Below are 15718 nucleotides of genomic sequence, written 5' to 3' on the forward strand. Positions count from 1 at the left end.
AGCCGCAGCTGCCACGTGGAGGCCGTTCTGTCCCGGTTCCTGATAGAACCGGGACTAAAGGTGGTGGGCTTTAGTTACGACCTATTAGTCCCGGTTCGGAAACTGGGACTAATGGGTCTTATAAACCGGGACTAATGGCCCATTTTCTACTAATGACCGCTAGTCTTGAGCATATAAACCAGTGAGTATGAGATTTCTATGCTCACATCTTGATTTCTATGCTTATATGTGAAGCATAGAAACATACACCTGCAAACATAGAAACACGCCCATACACATTTCTCTCCTAGTTTCGTTTCGAGCATATAAACCGGTAAGTACAAACGTATGAACAGTTTCTATGCAAATCTACGCATGTCATAGAAACATGCAACCGCTGTAGTATAATCCTCATCACAAATCATAGAATCCTACTACTAATGTCATAGAAGCAGTGGCGTGGCGGCCTTGTCGTCCGCCCCGCCCCGCCTGCCGGCGTCCTCCATTAATCCAATCATCATATCATGGGCATCCAAGGTTGAGACACCAAGAACCTAAATGAACAGTAGTGGGCAAAGAGGATAGTGAGAAAAGGAACAGAAAATCATCATAAAACAAAAATAAAAACAGAGCAGTCTGCATCATACAAGGATCGTATATTTTTTAAGGAAGATCATAGAAACATGCAATTGCGGGGAGTATAATCCTTATCCAGAGATCATATAATTCTATTTTGCCGTTGTCATTGAAGATAATTTTCATTATTTTCATATCAAATTGATAGCAATCTGTTCTATAAGGATCATATATTCCTTTAAGAACGGTCATAGAGATCATTTCATTGCAACGCACGTAGACAATGCCCACAAAAACGTTCACCGAGAGTAACTTGTACTATTACATCCTAAGCATAGAAATCATCCAAGCACATCAAAAGAAATGCGACTCGATCTACAATTTGAAATTTGAATCCAACAACTCATCGCTCCGGTGTTCCTAGCTACACAAAAAAAAACAGGAAGGAACAAATGGCATTTTTTTGCTGCATATGAATAATTATTTATGCCAAAAAGCATTGTTTTGTCAAGCTACGGGTCAAATTCGTCTCCACACGAGAGCATCAACCTCAAGCACCTTGGTCTGCGAAGGACAACTAGAGAAAAGCAAATGTAATCAGTAAACTAAAAAGCTTTGATTTCTATGCCAAAACCAACGGAAAAAAGAAATGCAGCATAGAGCCTGATGACTCGCTCTCCCACCGAGCGCAAAGAGAGCTGCAGGTCATTCTATTCGCTCTGCACGAGAGGATGAGAAGTAAAAAAATAAAAAATGCACTTATCAGCCAAAACCACCTCAATGAAACTTGGCTTCTGGTTGCTGCTGTGTGCGGCACGAACAGCAGCAGCCTCCACCTCGGCAGATGGAGCACCGCGTGGTGGCGGCAGTGGTGCCGCCGGCGGCCAACGGCAGGAAGCGCAGGCCCCGCCATCCAATGCTCCAGCACGTCCTCGCGCGCCTCCCGCCGGCCAGCTACTTCCGCGTCCGCGCCGTCTGCCGCTGGTGGCGTGCGGCCGCGCCGAGACATCTTTGGGCTGCTGCCTCTGCTTCTCCGCTGCGACTGCGAGTGCCCCGCCGGGCTGGCCGGAAGAGAGCCACCTCCGGCAACGTTGATCTTCCAGTCCTCAGCGAAGAGCGCGCCGACGACGCCGAGGCGGTTCCCGTACGCGCGGCCCACGGTGCCGCACTGGGTGAGCGCGCGGCTGGCGCGGAGCTTGGCGGACTCGCTGTAACAGGCACGAAACTCCGCTCCCGGAGCCACCTCTCACGAAGTTCAGTAGTGTATATCATCCAGATCACGATACAAACGAGCAGAGCTCGCAGCCGGCCTCCCTTTCTCTCTTGTTTCTGCTCACCTTTCTTCTCTCCCAAGTCTCTCCTTTTTTTTTTGAGGGGTAAGTCTCTCCTTTTAAGGTTTACAGATCGACCTCCTACAGCAATTCATAACTGGGCCAATTAGTTAACCCATTCAGGCCCAAGTATTCTACTGTTGGGCTGCTTCCTTCGAGAAGACCTTCCTTCAATTATCATCTTCATTTTGTTTGGATCATCTCCTTGCCTGTATCCTTGATTTGTAGTCCTTGGTTCAGGTACTGTGACATTCCCCTTTCGTTGAGAACCGGCTTGACCCCAAACCGGTGCATTGGGAAACAGCTTCTTCAACTCGTCCTCAAGCTCCCAAGTTGCCATAGACGATGGCCATGAAGACCATTGCACCAATATTTCAAAAATAAGTGTATCACCATGATGTTTCAGACGACGTTGTAATATCTTAAGTGGAAAGCGTAAAGCATCAACCGAAGGATCTGGAATATCAGAACTGACCTGCAAGGAAGAAGGAATGGCTCTCTTCAACTGAGAAACATGGAACACTGGGTGGACCGATCGATGCATTGACCGGGAGCTCCAGTTTATATGCCACAGCGCCAATCTTTTGAATAATTTTGTAAGGTCCAAAGTATCTGAATGATAACTTGTGACTAGAGCGAGTTGCAATGCTGGTCTGGACATATGGTTGCAGCTTGAGGTATACTGAATCACCCACTTCCAAGTGACGTTCAGTCCTATTCTTGTCAGCTTGATGCTTCTGTCGTAGCTGTGCTCGCACCAATTGTTGTTGCAGCAGTTGAGTCATTGTTTTCTTTTCCATTCAACCAAACTTGCAAATCTGGGACAGCACAAGATTCTGTTGACACACGAACACGTCACGTGTACCCTCGACGCCGGGGGTGATGCACCGCAGCTCATGTCGAAGGAGGTCTGACCGGCAGCGCGATACGCAAGACAGCCGGCAGACGCTTTTGAAGACCCGAAACCCCACACGTCCGGGAGGGACCCCGTCAGGGAGTGCGGCGGCAATGGGCTGCCCTAGGTCGATTCGCTCGCCCCTAGAGCCTCGGTACTCGCAGCTCTCCAACACGAAGAACGACGAAGAACGAGAGAGAAAAACGAGGGAGAGACAAAACGTAGATGAAAAAGTAGTATATTGATTGTTCGATTGTGTGTTGTTCAATCGGCCATCACCCCCAACATATATAAGAGGCGGCTGGACTTCCCGTACAAGTAAAGGACTCATCTAGGCTTTCTTTACAAGAAAATTATATCAATTCACGTCCTAGAGTCCTAGTTCTAGTCCCACTTGGATTCAGCCCGAATCTGGCCCAATCTTCTGTCTTGCTCCTTGCGTGGGCCGTGGAATCTGCATATGACTTCCGATGGAGATGGTTCAAATATCAATTTTGTGTGCTTCGACGAGGCCAACAATCCGTATGTTGATCACTTTTCCATCTGAGACCATCTAGATAAGTATTTGAGCCAATCTTCAGCATCGGGTCGGATTGGCCTTGACAGTTTGTACTGTTCACCCAGCAAGTTTTCCCCGCAAGGCATTGTTCACGCGGCAAGATTACTGTTCACCCGGCAAGGGACTGTTCACGCGGCAAGGGTACTGTTCATCCGGCAAGGTTACTGCTCCGGCAACTTCTGTTCAGCGACAAGCTTCCCCGGCAAGGTACTGTTCACCCCCCGGCAAGGTACTGTCCACCGCGGCAAGGTTGTTGTTCACCCGGCAAGCTTCTGTTCACCGACAAGCTTCCCCGGCAAGGTTACTGTTCACCCCCGTCAAGGTTACTGTTCACCACGGCAATGTACTTGTTCACCGCGGCAAGATTGCTGTTCACCCGGCAAGCTTCTGTTCGACAAGCTTCCCCGGCAAGGTTACTGTTCACCGCGGCAAGGTTTTACACCCGGCAAGGTTTTTGTGGCAGTAAATGACCTCGGATGAAAATGTGCCCAAAAGCAAAGTTTCTCTTTTTGACGATATAGAACTTTCTCACTTTGAGCACTTTTCTATTGGAGGTCTTCTTAATTATGTTTTCGATCGTGCCAAAATCTGGTGTCAACACATGCCCCCTGTTTTTCGGCAAAGCTTGTGTGCCGAAAAATAACTTGCACCATGTTTGTTCTAAGGACGATGTCAACACTCCATCGGCTATCTATATTTCTTAGGGCGATAAGTACGTATCGGCCGTGTTTTATGCTAAGGGCGATAATCATATATCGGCCATTGCCTAATTAGGTTTCTTGCCACACACTTGGGTGGTACTTCTTCAGATATCTGCCATTGAGAGCTCGAGGTAACAATACTCCCTGCATAGATTCCACCAAATATGAATTTCCAGGAACTATCCTTGCAATCCTAAAAGGACCTTCCCAGTTTGGAGACCACTTCCCGAATTTTCTATCTCTAGAACCAATCGGCAGAATCACTTTCCACACAAGATCGCCAACCTGAAAATTCTTCAACTTGACCTTTTTATTGTAAGCTCTGGTTACCCTCAGCTTGTCCCTCTCTATGGCCTTCAAAGCAGCCAAACGTTTATCGGCAACTTCATCAATGTTGTCCATCATCAAATTGTAAAAGTCCACTGCCGATAAGTCATTTTGTTTGGCTATTCTCAAAGCACTCAACTTCACTTCCACTGGTAAAACAGCCTCTTGACCGTATACTAGCTCATATGGAGTAACCTTTGTAGCACCATGCCTTGAGATTCTATGTGCCCATAAAGCTTCAGACAATAACTCATGCCATTTCCTTGGATTATCCTCAATCTTCTTTTTGATGAGCTTGATCAATATCTTATTGCTAGATTCAGCTTGTCCATTAGCTTGGGCATAATACGGAGATGAATTGAGCAACTTTATGTTATAGGATTCGGCAAACCCTCTAACTTGATGTGACACGAAAGACGAACCTTGATCTGTAGTCAATGTCTGAGGAATACCGAATCTATGAATAATGTGCTCTGTTATGAATTGAATTACCTCCGTATGTGTCATGTTCTTGAGAGGTACTGCTTCAGACCACTTGGTGAAATAATCGGTTGCCACCAACACGAACCGATGCCCTTGGAGGAAGATGGATGAATTTGCCCAATGAAATCTAAACCCCATCCTCTAAAAGGCCACGGCTTGATAATAGGATGTAACATAGCAGCAGGAGCCAATTGAATATCACCAATTTTTTGACAAGCTTCACACCCTTTATACTACCTGAAGCAATCATTGATCATAGTCGGCCAATAAAATCCAGCACGTCGCAATAACCACTTCATCTTGGAGGCCGACTGATGAGTACCACAAATGCCTTCATGTACCTCTCCCATAGCAACTCTCGCTTGGTCCTCATCCAAGCACTTCAAAAGAACATCTTCAACCGTTCGGCGATAAAGACCGCCATCTCTTATTGTATATTTGAAAGCCATACGCCGAACAGTCCTGTCCATCCTTTCACTTGGATCACGCAAGTAATCCATAATGGGCTTCCTCCAGTCATGATTTTCACCTGCACTATATTTTTTGTTAGTGACCGAATCAGTGGGCTCTGGTTCGGCCTCTCCCATATTTGCAAGACAAGACATCGGCTTCTGAGAAATATGAAACATGCCATGATCAACATGATAGCCGGATGCTTGTTGTGCCAACTCATTTGCTCTCCAATTGTCATGTCTAGATATATGAGCAATGCTGAAATAATTCAAAGTAGAAATTGTATCTAGACACTTATCAAGATAAACATTAAGTGATTCGTCTAAACATTGAAAGACTTTGGACACTTGTTGCACTACTAATAACGAATCACCAAAAGCCTCAACATGTGTAGCACCTACAGCAAGTAACATCTCCAAGCCGAATAACAATGCCTCATATTCGGCTTGATTGTTTGTGCAAAAATATTCTAAGCGGCACGAGGCTTCAAAAACAGCACCATGAGGAGATATATAAACAATACCAACACCTTGGCCATTGTTACAAACTGAACCATCAAAATATAATCTCCATGGCACTAATGAGACAAGGTTTATATCAGTATCATGCTTGTCATCAATCCGATGTTCGACAATAAAATCAGCAACAATTTGGCCCTTCATGGATTTTAGAGATTCATAAGCCAAATCATATTCAATTAAAGCATAAGCCCACTTGCCAATTCTGCCACTAAGAATTGTCCTATGCAACATGTATTTGATGACATCGGTTTGACAAGCTATTATGCAAGTACTAGGCACTAGATAATGTCTCAATTTTGTGCAAGCATAATATGAGCATAGGCATAATTTTTCAATAAACGTATACCTTGTCTCGGCGTCCAAGAAGCGTCGGCTCAAATATGTAATAGCATGCTCTTTTCCTTCGGTTTCTTGAGTTAAAACAGCACCAATAACACCTTCTTCTGCTGCAATGTAAAGCTTAAAGGGTTCCTTATGCTTGGGCGCTCTCATCACTGGAGGAGTGCACAAATAGTTCTTGATCATATCAAACGCCTCTTGCTGTTGTGCCCCCCAAGTGAAATCAACATCATTCTTTAACCGAAGGATAGGAGTAAATGCATCAACTTTCCCTGACAGATTAGCTATGAACCTTCTCAAATAATTGACCTTGCCAAGGAACTTTTGCATATCTCTCTTGCATGTTGGAGCCTCCACTTTCTGTATGGCTTCTATCTTTTTGGGATCAATCTCTATGCCATCTTCATGAATAATGAAACCCAAAAATCTGCCAGCCGAAACTCCAAATGCACACTTCAAAGGATTCATCTTCAGTCCATTTTTTTTTCATTCTTTCAAAAGCTAAACGCAAATCGGCTAAGTGAGATTCAAAAGCATCCGATTTGATAACAATATCATCAATATAAATCTCAAGTATAACACCAAGTAAATCATGAAAAATTAAATTCATAGCCCTTTGATACGTGGCACCGGCATTTTTTAATCCAAAGGTCATCACTGTCCACTCAAATAAACCAAGGAAACCAGGGCATCGAAAAGCCATTTTGTACATGTCCTCTTCGGCCATAAAAATCTGGTTATACCCCGCATTCCCATCAAGAAAGCTAATGACCTTATGTCCAGAGTCATCATTAATAAGCATATCGGCTATTGGCATGGGATACTCATCTTTAGGTGTAGCTCTATTCAAATCTCTGAAATCAATGCACACCCTCAACTTGCCGGAGCCCTTTTTCTCTACTGGTACAATGTTAGAAATCCACTCGGCATACCTGCAAGGACTAATAAATTTAGCTTTAAGCAAACGACCGATCTCTTCCTTGATCCGGTCATATGCTTTTGGGTTAAACTTTCTGGCGGATTGTTTATACGGTCTAAAACCAGCCTTTATAGGTAACCGATGCTCCACTAGCTCTCGGCTTAAACCTGGCATCTCATGATATTCCCATGCAAAGCAACAAACATATTCTTTCAATAACTCGATCAACTTAGCTTTATGATCGGCTTTTAAATTTTTGTTTACAAATGTTGGCCTAGGAATTGAACCATCTCCTATGTCTATCTCTTCTAATGGATCGACCGACGTAAAACCTTGTCCTAACTTATCCATATCATCTGACTCCTCTATAGATTCATACATATCGTTCTCATTGGACCGATATTCAACAAGACGTTTCTGCAACCAATCTGAGTTAGAATCCATTTAAATACATCATACCTTGGAGCCGATTACCACCAACCGGCTTTAAAGAAACGGGCACGAAACCACTTCTTGTAGCACTAAGAAAATCACATTCCGATAAGTCACGCCCCGTCAAGCAAGTAGCATTGGGATGTTGCCAATCCACTGATGCATCGGCCAAAGCAACACAAGCCGAATTATCCGCATGAATGACTTCCACCTCATCATCAACCCACTGGATCAAAAACTGGTGCATAGTAGATGGCACGCACTGGTTTGCATGAACCCAATCACGGCCTAGTATGACGTTGTAGTTACCTTGCACCTCGGCGACAAAGGATGCAGTAGCCAAAGTTTTGCTTCCGACTGTAAGCTCCACGTACATTACACCTTTGGCTTCAGTTTTCTCTTTGCCTCCAAATCCATTAAGCACCATATTGGTCTTGATCAATTGCTCATCAGACAAACCCAATTTTTTGAAGACCGAATATGGCATAAGATTCACCATAGCACCACCATCGACAAGCATTCTAGCAACCGGCGACCCATTAATATGACCTTTAAGGAACAATGGCTTCAAGTGTGTCACCGGTTCTTTTGGTTTCTCGAATATAGCATTTTTAGGACCAAAATCTAGCTGAGCTACTTCCCCTTCTTCATCTATAGCACGAAATTCAGCGGGTAAGTAATACACCATATTGATATCCATACCTTCGTGGACCGGTGTAGGCTCATAATCCACCATCTCATCTCCTTCCTCAAGTGTATCTACCGGTTCTGAAACCTGTCCGACTGAAAGGGAAGTGATAGGCATCGGGGACGATGTATCAGTGTTCGCATCATCCTCCTTTGGTGGCGTAGGTGCTGTTGTGATGGACATAGGAGTTGCTGCATCTTTCATTTGTTTGGGCATCCAAACTTGTTTTGTAGGTAACATGGGCCGAGTGTCATTGAACAATTTATCCCTTTGTTTCTCGGCCTCTTGTTCTGCCATCTCTTGACTCCTTAACCTTTGCAGTTTCCTCTTTTGTGTTTTTGTTAACCCTGGAGGACACCACTTTGGCTGAGTGTATTTAGGATCTCTTAGCTTCACTTGGCTGGTGCTAGCTTCATGGTCATTAGCCGAGTGCTTTGGCGTGATAGCAAATATCGGCTCAGTTGGGCTGTTATGCACAATCGGCTGTTGTATGGTGAATGTTTCAGTACCCAAGATGAGTGAGTCGGCATTGATATTTTCCTTGCCTTTTCCAGACTCGACCGCTGCACTTGGTGATTTAGCACGCCACACTTGCTTGCTGATCCTTTCTTGATTGTTTTGCATCGGCCGATTGACACCATTGTTCAAACGGCCTCGTGTGGGATAAGAAAGCCTCTCACGAATAGGCCTCCTTGGTTCTGCCCACCCTGGATGAAAAGCATAAGGGGCCATTGGGGGCTGCTCCCATCCTCCATTGAATCCTCCCATGTAGTATGGCGCATAAGGAGGTGGCGACATCCATGGTCCTGGTGCCCACGACCCATATGGCCTTGCGTGATGCTGAAATTCTTCCCTCGGAGGTGATCTTGAGCGCTTCAAATTTGATGACCGGTTAGAGCTAGAACCGGCCGCTCGATTGGCATATTTGGACAGCAACATATCAAAAGTTGGCTTGATTCTCTTGCGCTGCACTTTAGCTTCATTCGTCTTCCACTTGCCAACCTCTGGACTCTTGGGTTTAACAAATTTGACATGAGTGTTCTCTCGAGCTTGTGGTTGCCCCCCGAGTGCAGGATTCTTGATGGTGATATTGATTATCTCCTTGCCACCGGGTTGCTTGTCAAGCACAACTTGTCTCCCCAAGACCTTGTCGCTCTCCTTATTTTCCCTGGGCTCACCTATGACAACATTGGATTTATTAGCAGATTCGGCTACTTCTGGCCGAATGAGCAGCTTCTTCCCCTCCATATCCATGGTATTTATTGGAAAGGGTTGTTTATCAACTTGCATCTCAGAAAAGTTCAATCGTCCGTCATTAATGGCCGATTGTATCTGTCGTCGAAAAACATTGCAATCGTTAGTAGCATGAGAAAAAGAATTATGATACTTGCAATAAGCACGCCGTTTCAGCTCTTCAAACGGCGGTAAAGTATGAAATATCCTAATAATCTTAGCTTGTAGCAAAGCATCAAATATTTTGTCACACTTAGCAATGTTAAAAGTAAATTTCATCTCATCATCACGATTCTTATGAATCGGCTTTAGATCATTGCAAGTAAATGGTTTGGCCTTTGAGGGCCAAACAAATTCAGCGGCACAAACTTCAACCTCATCGTCCGAATGATCACTATCATACTCAACCATATTCATCTTAGGACGATCGATTTTATATCTATGCACCTCTTTAAGATCTTTGCTTCGGCTTTCTTGAGCCAAAGCCCTTTGTAGGACTTGGTTAATATTTAAAAACTCATAGCCCTCTAACTTTTCTCTAATGTGAGTTCTTAAACCATTAAGCACAAGGTCTGCCAAGTCTCTCTCGGTTATCACCAAACTGTAACACCGGTTCTTTGTATCTCTAAATCTCTTGACGTAATCGGAGACCGATTCATCATGCTTCTGCTTAACCGATGTAAGATGTGACAACTTAAGTTCATTGTCGCCCCTATAAAAGTGATCATGAAATTTCTGTTCTAGCTGCGACCATACACGAATAGAACCATGCGGCAAAGAAGAAAACCATGAAAATGCAGTACCAGTTAATGACAAAGGAAATAAACGCACTTTCAACTCATTCAGCGATCCTGCTTCACCCAATTGTGCTAAATATTGACTAACATGCTCCCATGTGGTTTTTGTGCCCTCTCCATTGAACTTAACAAAATCTGGAACTTTATATCCTGGAGGGCACTGGACAGCGTCAAAGTACTCGGGGTACGGTTTTCGGTAAATCCGATTCCGAGGTAACTCAACTCCAAAATTCTCTCGAAGCATCTTAGCCATCTCCTCTCTAAAGTTAGCTAGGGCATCGTCTGTAGTAGACGATGAAGCTTGCTGTAATGGCATAGGAGGAGTGGAATTACTAGCAATAGGTAGGAACTGTGGCATGTATGCCGAACCATAGTTCGGCTGTGGTCGAGTGTTTGTACCTATAGGTAAAGCTTGGTTCGGTGTTGCCACCGAACTTGGCATGTTAATGATGGGATTAGCAGGTGCAGCCACGATCTGATTGGTGTGGGCAGGGTAACAATTCACCGGCATGGGAGGTGCCGATGAAAGAGGTAAAGACAGATTAGGGTTTTCTATAGTAGCAGACACACCAATATTACCACTAGATGATTGAGGCATATTTTTCTGAGCATTGGTATTTTCTATGAAAGTTTGATAGACCAGATTATTACCATCAGCAATACGACTCTCAATCTCAGCCCACTGCTCAGGAGAAAAGGCAGTACTTACAGAGGGTTTTAACTGCTCATCATGAAGAGGAGGAAACTTGATTTCTCCAACCGGAGTGATGTTGCCTTGGCGATCCTTCTTGAACTTAGCAAGGAACTCCTGCATCTCCTTCTCTTCACGCGCCTTTTTGTACTCCTCATAAGATTGGCGATGTTCCTCCGATAACTCCTCAAAATTGGGCTTGATTATGTTATCGGCGTTGATTTCTGACGGCTTGGGAATCTTGTCGTTGCTAGACATGATGGATGATGATGATGATGATTGATCTTTGTCCCCAGCGGAGTCGCCAAAAAGTGTGTTGACACACGAACACGTCACGTGTACCCTCGACGCCGGGGGTGATGCACCGCAGCTCACGTCGAAGGAGGTCTGACCGGCAGCGCGATACGCAAGACAGCCATTGTGACAGGATAGCGTGATGCAGTAGACCTTAATGCCAATAATTTTGTGACAGGATATTGGTGCCAATAATTGCTTTCCTTTATTTTGGTTCTGTGCAAACGTTTCAAAATCGATCTATTGGTTTTAGTAGCATATATATAAGCTTAATGGGAAGTCTCGACCTAATATGACTCACAATATGTGAAGATCCTTTTTTTTAACTGCTTAGGTATCTGTACATATTTACAGATTCAATTATAATGTGGTTACTCAATTACTTGTAAACACTACGTACTATAATTTGTTTACCTTTGTGATGTTTGGGGCTCTTGGCTGTGTGTAGAGGAGTTGGAGTACCGGGAGTTGGAGTACAGGGTCCTCACGATCCACGGCTCCAAGGACAAGATCGTGCCGGTGGAAGACGCCCGGCTGTTCGCGGCAAACATCCCCCATGAGCTGCGCATCATCGCGGGTGCCAACCACCGTTACACCGGCCATGAGCAGGAGCTGACCTCACTTGTCCTGGACTTCATCAAGCCCAACACCGGCCATGAGCAGGAGCTGACCTCACTTGTCCTGGACTTCATCAAGCCCACCACCTTGCCATTGCGTCCAAAATTGTACTGTACTACTCTTTGACCATTTGTGAAGAAGCCTGATCCATGCGCTGAACTCCTTGTTCCAGTCCGAATAGATGGAGTAGTTGCTAGAAGAGCTGTCTCCTGTCCATATCAGCATGACTCATCACAAGTCAAGAGCCGGTACCAGCAATATTCTAATCCATTCTCATCATTGAATCGCAACCCGGCAAAACTGATCAGTCACTTGCTGATCATGGCAGCTCTACACTTTTTTTTTTGCCCTCTTTGAGATGGCATCTCCTTTTCCCCATGTATATATATATAGAGAAGGAGAGATAAGTGAAGCACACGCAAAGCAAAGGCGAGGCCCATCCCAATGCGATCACGGAGCCCAACCGAGGCAAGTGGTCGAGCCCAACCCGGAACGACCCGAGGCCGGCCGAGCCAGAGACAAAGCTCGCCGATACCGATGCGACGCACGCTCGCTCGACCGCTGCTGAGTCGTGTAGCAGCTGGTCAGTGCAATCTCGCAGAGGGGTATTTGTTTTCGTGGTACAATAAGGCAGAGTATGATGAACATCAACAGGCCAGTATCATGATGAACACCTCAGTTCGATTCCAGAAAAATTGACGAAAGTTGTTTCCAGACAAGAGGAATTATTAGGTGCTTCAGTCTTCATTGCTCATTTGAAGGAACAAAAACTTCAAGGCAGGACCCGTGGTACAGACGATGGACCAAACCAAACCATGGCGAAAAAACTTTTCACATCAGAGAAGTAGAGAGTAGAGTAGAGAAGAGATAATACAAAAAAACCTTAGTCCGTTTCTAGAACCCTTATCGGATGGCACAAAAGTCGACGCTCGGAAGTCGGAACGGTTCACAAACGAGATTGTTCAGAATTCGACGGCAACACAGAACTTCATAGATCACACCTTAGTACAGACATCATAGTTCAAAGTACACAAAAGACACTTAAAAGTTCTCTTGTCACAAACAGACTCTTACTACACATACTTCCATGCTAACTGAAGACGTTTTTGGTTGCCCCCCGCTAGTCATCAGTTAGCTTTCTCTTTCTCTTCTTATTCTTGTTTGCATCGGTATCAGATTCCATCTTGCTTACATTGATAACTTCTTCTTTTTGGGCCTCTTTCTTTTCCTCTTCCCCTTGGAACTCTGGTTCCACCTTTGGTGCCACGAAACATCTGATGCGGCCCTTCTGTCCAATTTTGCATTCGACCATGAGGGGATGTGTCTTCGAGAGAAAGAGCTTCACTTGACCAGAGAGGGTGAACACCTTGGCGAAGGTGTTCAAGTACTTCGGATTAAAGGCCAGTCTAACTGGTTCTCGCACATCTATTTTAAAGATAGTAGTATCTTCTTCTTGCTGCATTGATACAAACATGACCCATTAACTAGTGCAGATACGCATAAACAGGATCCATTCTTCAGTATTTTCTTAAAATAGTAGTTGAATGGCACAAGATACTAAAGATGTTACTCCATATGATAGAACCAATTGAAATTCATAGAATAAACAGATGTTAATTTGCACTGCAGAGTAGTTAACCACCTCACCCAGATTTTACAGTTAAGGAGGAAATAAGCAATAACTAAAAAAAAAAACATCTAATTCAACCCCATACCAATGTAATCAACCAAATGAAGAGCCATGTTCCGCTTTATGAAATATGTAGCTTCTGCTCTAGACAAAATAACATATCCAGTTATGCGGACTAAATTAATACTCCAAACACAGAAGAGCAACATTAGCAAACAAAGTGAATTAGCAACTCAACACACTATATAGTGAGACAATGAATTTCTAAGGCAGTATGTACGCATGTTGTGCTAGTCTGGTGCCAGACAGGCTAAAAGGTAACCTAGGTGAGGAACCAAGAATGCACACTTGCTATCAACATTAGGGCATTAAGAATCTACAGCACATCACTGATATGATTGTTTACAGATATTCAGAGGATGATACCCATTCCAATTTGAGGGGCTAAGAGGGTCAAATCATTTAAGTACCTGCTTGTACTCCACGTAGACGTCCCCATCTGTTCCCTTAGCAAAGTATGTGAGGTCCTCGTCAGTCACCGAGATGACACCTACAGCAGGAGATGGAAATGGTTGTACAGAACTAGACATGCGACAGTAACAGTTAGACTTATAAATCACCAGGTAAATTCTACTCCCTCCGTTCGGAATTACTTGTCTCGAGAATGGATGTATCTAGACGTATTTTAGTTCTAGATACATCCATTTCCAAGACAAGTAATTCCGAACGGAGGGAGTATGTACCATATTCATCTCCGAAGTTACTGAGGCACTTGCAGATCCGCCTAAACTCCACAGATGGCATTTTGACAGAGCCCTGGTACTTGGATCTCAAAAAATGCCTATCTGGGAGTCGAAAGCGCTCGAGTTTGGCATCCACAAGCCGGAATTCGTAATCCACAGTGTTCTTCTCTGTTCATTTCCACAAACACAAAATCAGCACAGGGTCAGGGCGAAGAGCAGGTAGCGCAAAAGACGTGCGGGCACTTACCGGGCGACACGAATGATAAGGTAATGGTGCCGAAGTTTTCTTCGCCGACCTTGAGGGTGATGGTGTCTTTGTCGTCGCCGCAGCGGATGGCATTGACCAAGTCGCGGATTGGGATCCCAATGGAGATGTACTCGTCGCAGGTGTAGCCCTTGAAGTCCTCGGCGGGGAAGAGGAGCGAGACGATCGCTAAGTGTTTGGTGTCCACGGCCAGGAGGTTCAAGCCCCTTGTGGTGCACACGACGTGGGCCACATCGGACAGGTCGAGGATCGCCTCCATGACATGGTGGAAGGGGTCCCCCTTCACCAGGGGCAGCTCCAACATGGTCGCCTCTTGGAGGGCCCGGCGGCGGCGGCGGCGGCGTAGGGGAAGATGGGCGCTTGGATCTGGGCGGGTGCGAGGAGGGGTTTGGGAGGGGAGAGCGGCGGAGGGCTCCTAGCTTGGGGTTTGGGAGAGGATGCTAGGCGAGAGGAGGCGGAGACGGAGGCTCGTCGCCGGTGGCCGGCGGCGGCGAGCGGGAGTGCGGCGTCGTAGGTTAGGGCGACAGGGACAGAGGGAAAAGGATTGTTATTGGGCTGGGCTGTATCCAAAAGCACCGATGCGTATCAGCCCAGGTATCGGAAATTCGCAAAAAACCAAAAACAAAAACAAAAAATCGGATACTTCATGGATACGTATCGGCGGCCTGATAGTGATACGTATCCGATATGGGATACGCGTCCTTCCAGGAGTATCCGTGTAACAGAGTTGTAAAGTTCAAATTTTCTGGTGCCTAGCTTGTACCTTGGCAGCTGCTTTGCTGTCTCGGTTTGGTTGTTAATTGAATCTCATTGTTTTAGAGAAGACTAGTACAAATGCCCGTGCATTGCAACGGGCGTAATAAATAGTAAAACATGTTCCGTGTGCCAACACGCCATTTAGTATATCCAATTTTGATAAATAACAATAATAAGGTTACACTATTATCACTTTTCGAAGCATCAAGTGTGGACGTGACCCCGCAAAAAAAAGTATGGACATGAAGATGCAACCCTAACATCCTTCATCTAATGGAAGAGTAGTGGTGCGTGGAATAGTTTATCAAGCAATTTTATTTTATGCTTATCAAACAATCACAAATATTTCTTTATTTTAAAAAATCAAGCATTTTATTTTTTTTATTAGAACTTAAACATGTTTTGAAGGAAAAAAATTTGAACACATGATTTTTTGAAAAATAATTATTAATATTTTAATTTGATGAATAATTTTCAATGTATTTTTT

The 15718-nt window shown here is 44.7% G+C and overlaps 1 protein-coding gene across 1 annotated transcript; it reads right to left on the bottom strand.

Annotated features, from left to right (window-relative positions):
* Positions 1-12781: 12781 nt before the first annotated feature.
* Positions 12782-14990, bottom strand: LOC119292188 (proliferating cell nuclear antigen-like). The gene is made up of 4 exons (XM_037571021.1): positions 14457-14990; positions 14210-14377; positions 13937-14016; positions 12782-13292 (listed from the first exon to the last, which is right to left on the bottom strand). Exons 1-4 carry the CDS (start codon positions 14776-14778, stop codon positions 12957-12959), a joined length of 906 nt encoding a protein of 301 aa, XP_037426918.1. The 5' UTR covers positions 14779-14990; the 3' UTR covers positions 12782-12956.
* Positions 14991-15718: the final 728 nt, after the last annotated feature.

This window comes from Triticum dicoccoides, chromosome 4B (assembly GCF_002162155.2).
Source record: "Triticum dicoccoides isolate Atlit2015 ecotype Zavitan chromosome 4B, WEW_v2.0, whole genome shotgun sequence".
NCBI classification, from domain to species: domain Eukaryota; kingdom Viridiplantae; phylum Streptophyta; class Magnoliopsida; order Poales; family Poaceae; genus Triticum; species Triticum dicoccoides.

What these genes read in the sequence shown, in the direction of transcription:
- LOC119292188 (XM_037571021.1), bottom strand. Translation starts at nt 14,778, where the DNA reads ATGTTGGAGCTGCCCCTGGTGAAGGGGGACCCCTTCCACCATGTCATG. An exon ending in TAACTTCGGAGATGAATATG is followed by an intron (nt 14,017 to 14,209) that starts GTACATACTCCC and finishes CTCCTGCTGTAG; the next exon opens with GTGTCATCTCGGTGACTGAC. An exon ending in TCTACGTGGAGTACAAGCAG is followed by an intron (nt 13,293 to 13,936) that starts GTACTTAAATGA and finishes GTATCAATGCAG; the next exon opens with CAAGAAGAAGATACTACTAT.